This window comes from Nicotiana tabacum, chromosome 10, assembly GCF_000715075.1.
Source record: "Nicotiana tabacum cultivar K326 chromosome 10, ASM71507v2, whole genome shotgun sequence".
NCBI classification, from domain to species: Eukaryota; Viridiplantae; Streptophyta; class Magnoliopsida; order Solanales; family Solanaceae; genus Nicotiana; species Nicotiana tabacum.
In genome coordinates this window covers 124,403,677-124,406,525 of record NC_134089.1, presented here as the reverse complement: position 1 = coordinate 124,406,525, position 2,849 = coordinate 124,403,677, and the positions used below count along the sequence as shown (strand labels likewise).

At 36.8% G+C, this 2,849-nt stretch overlaps 1 protein-coding gene across 1 annotated transcript; it reads left to right on the top strand.

Annotated features, from left to right (window-relative positions):
• The first annotated feature begins 283 nt into the window (after positions 1–283).
• On the top strand, positions 284–1,145 carry LOC107781529 (AT-hook motif nuclear-localized protein 16-like). Its single transcript, XM_016602246.2, has one exon. It carries the CDS (start codon positions 300–302, stop codon positions 1,101–1,103), a length of 804 nt encoding a protein of 267 aa, XP_016457732.1. The 5' UTR covers positions 284–299; the 3' UTR covers positions 1,104–1,145.
• The last annotated feature ends 1,704 nt before the right edge of the window (positions 1,146–2,849 follow it).

Genomic DNA, 2,849 nt, shown 5'->3' with positions numbered 1-2,849 from the left:
TTACTGCAATGTAGTGTGGGCCAAGTAGAGAATAATTAAGATGAGATGTTGGTATATGTTTGTGAAGGCAATCAACATGAAAGGGGGGATCTGTTGAGAGTTAGGAATTGGATGAATAAACTAAAATGCCAATTTATTTATACTATTAATTAGCTTTACTTAACCATCTCCTAATCTCTAGTCATTCTTTTTGGTTCTGCAATAAATTTATCTTCCAAAACCTCTTACTTAAACACAGATTATTAATCCAAATCTTTGTATTCTCTTCAGTTTCTGTAAACAAAAGTGGAGTAAAAGAAATGGCTGGCAGTGCAAACCTCACTTTCTCCACTGGTGCAACCAAAGAGACCATAAACCAGAATCAAGAAGTAGACAAAATTGGTACACACAAGCCTGGAATTGATGGAAATGGCTTAATGGTTACTGCAAATTTGCCAAAGGTAACAGTGCCTGTACGCGAGAGAGATTCCATAAGACGACCACGTGGCAGGCCAGCCGGCTCCAAGAACAAGCCCAAACCACCAATCATTATTACAAGGGACAGTGCTAATGCATTACGAGCACACGCAATGGAGGTGAATTCAGGCTGTGATGTGAACGAAAGCTTAGTGAATTTTGCTCGAAGGAAGCAACGTGGCATATGCGTGCTGAGTGCAACAGGGTGTGTTACAAACGTGACATTGCGCCAACCAGCCACGTCAGGGTCCATTGTCACACTCCACGGGCGGTTTGAAATCCTGTCGATGCTCGGGTCAGTCCTTCCACCACCAGCACCACCAGGGGTAACAGGGCTAACAATTTACTTAGCAGGGGCTCAGGGACAGGTTATAGGTGGGGGTGTGGTGGGTGCACTCGTTGCCTCAGGGCCAGTGGTGATTATGGCTGCAACTTTTATGAATGCAACATTTGATCGCTTGCCATTAGATGATGATGAAATGGTCGCTGCTGCTTCAGCTCAAAACCAACATTACCAAAAGAATCATCAGCGTCATCAGGTTGATGTTCCTGATATTTATAGCTTGCCACAGAGTGTAATTACTAATGGTGCTTTGCACCCTGAGGTCTATTCATGGGCACCTGGACGGACTTTATCGAAGTCCTAGATTAGTTATAGGGTCAGAGGCTGGAAAAAATAAAATATAGGCATTCAATATCTTGCTTATTTTATTCAGTTTTATTCTATTCTATTGTAAGCCCTGTAGTTTGAGAGAAGATCACATATCAATTGTACTTCAACGGTGACTCAATATTAGAGATATTATTTTTTTACTTGTTTCATATCTTTACCTGCTTTTGCTGAACTTTTTGCAGTTTCCTTTGTGAGGAGAGTGGTGACAAACATAATTGTGGCTCTTTTTTTCACACAAAAAGAAAAAGACCAGAAATTGAATATGTTGCAAATTTAATTTAATTTTTTTTTTATTTGCACCGAGCAGATTTAAATATACCTTTGGACATTCATTTAATACCGCATACTGAGATAGAAAAGACAAGCCAAAATTATCTTATGACGCACTAAACCAGTTTTTTTTAGTTATATGAGCCTTTTCATAAGAGATCAGTAAGATATAACATAGGATAAACTGTAAAAAAATATACTACATGATATCTTTGTGTGATCATTTTCTTCTATTCAAATTATAACTGGTCATAATAGATAATTCCTCTTATTAATGCTGACCATACTATAACCATTTTTTCGCCAGAGCCTTTAGTATCAAGTTCCTCTTTTCAGTTCGAGTTGCTCCTGTTGGAATATACTATTTAACCATGCGATTTGGATATAGTATTATGCTTTATTCTTTATGGAACAACTATTTATTTAATTTACTTAATTCAATAAAGTATATTACTTTAAATAGATCATTTGTTACATGTGTGTCCTTTAGTTATGTAGTAGACGATTTAGTGTATGGAGTCTTAGCTCATGCACAGTAGATTAAATTGACGGTTCTCATAATTAATAAATTATATTCACAATCGAAGATATTGTTGGGCAAAATATCTTGATGATTATAGCACAAGATTAAAGTATAATTTATCTTGATTATGGGAGTGGTTTTACTCCAACTTCTTGTGCTAGTATACTTAGTGTAGATTGAACGGACCAAGTAGAGAAAAGGTGTTTTTGTACTGAATATATATAAAATATTTCCTTTGATTCATTAAATAAGCTTATACTCTTTGATATAGTTATTATAATCAATGTGATTTGTTTATTGTCTTGATTTATCAAAAGGTACAACTCTATTCAGAGTTAGTGTATGCCTAATAGATTGGACACTAACAAATAGCGTTTGTGAAATGATAATTAGTTGATAGAATTCGTGACTCGCCCTTGAGTTTGATAATACCCTATTATGTAAGTGTCACGACCCAAAACTAACCATGTCGTGATGGCGCCTATCGTGAAACTAGGCCAGCCGACACAATTCCCGAATTCAACCAGTATTCAATAAGTCATTTTTTTAAGCCATTACTTAATCAATAATCTCATAATGTAAGTCTAAATGAATCGTGCAGAATAAATACAGAAGCCCGACATCGTGGTGTCACAAGTCACGAGCATCTACTAAGGTTTGAAAACAACGAAGAGTCTGAAAATAAACTATAACAAGCCAAAGAAGATAAGAGGGAGAGAGCAAGGTTGCGAACGTCGGGCAGCTACCTTGCTAATTCCGATAACTCTGTCATTGAGCAATCAACACCCACTATGGGGTTCAAAAATACCTGAATTTGCACAAATGATGCAGGAAGTAATGTGAGTACGCCAACTCAGTAAGTAATAAAAGTAAATGAAAGCTGAGCAGTAAGAAAACACGTAAGCCACGCCATAACGCTACAGCAAA

Coding starts and splice junctions, on each gene's coding strand:
- LOC107781529 (XM_016602246.2), top strand. CDS start 300: ATGGCTGGCAGTGCAAACCTCACTTTCTCCACTGGTGCAACCAAAGAG.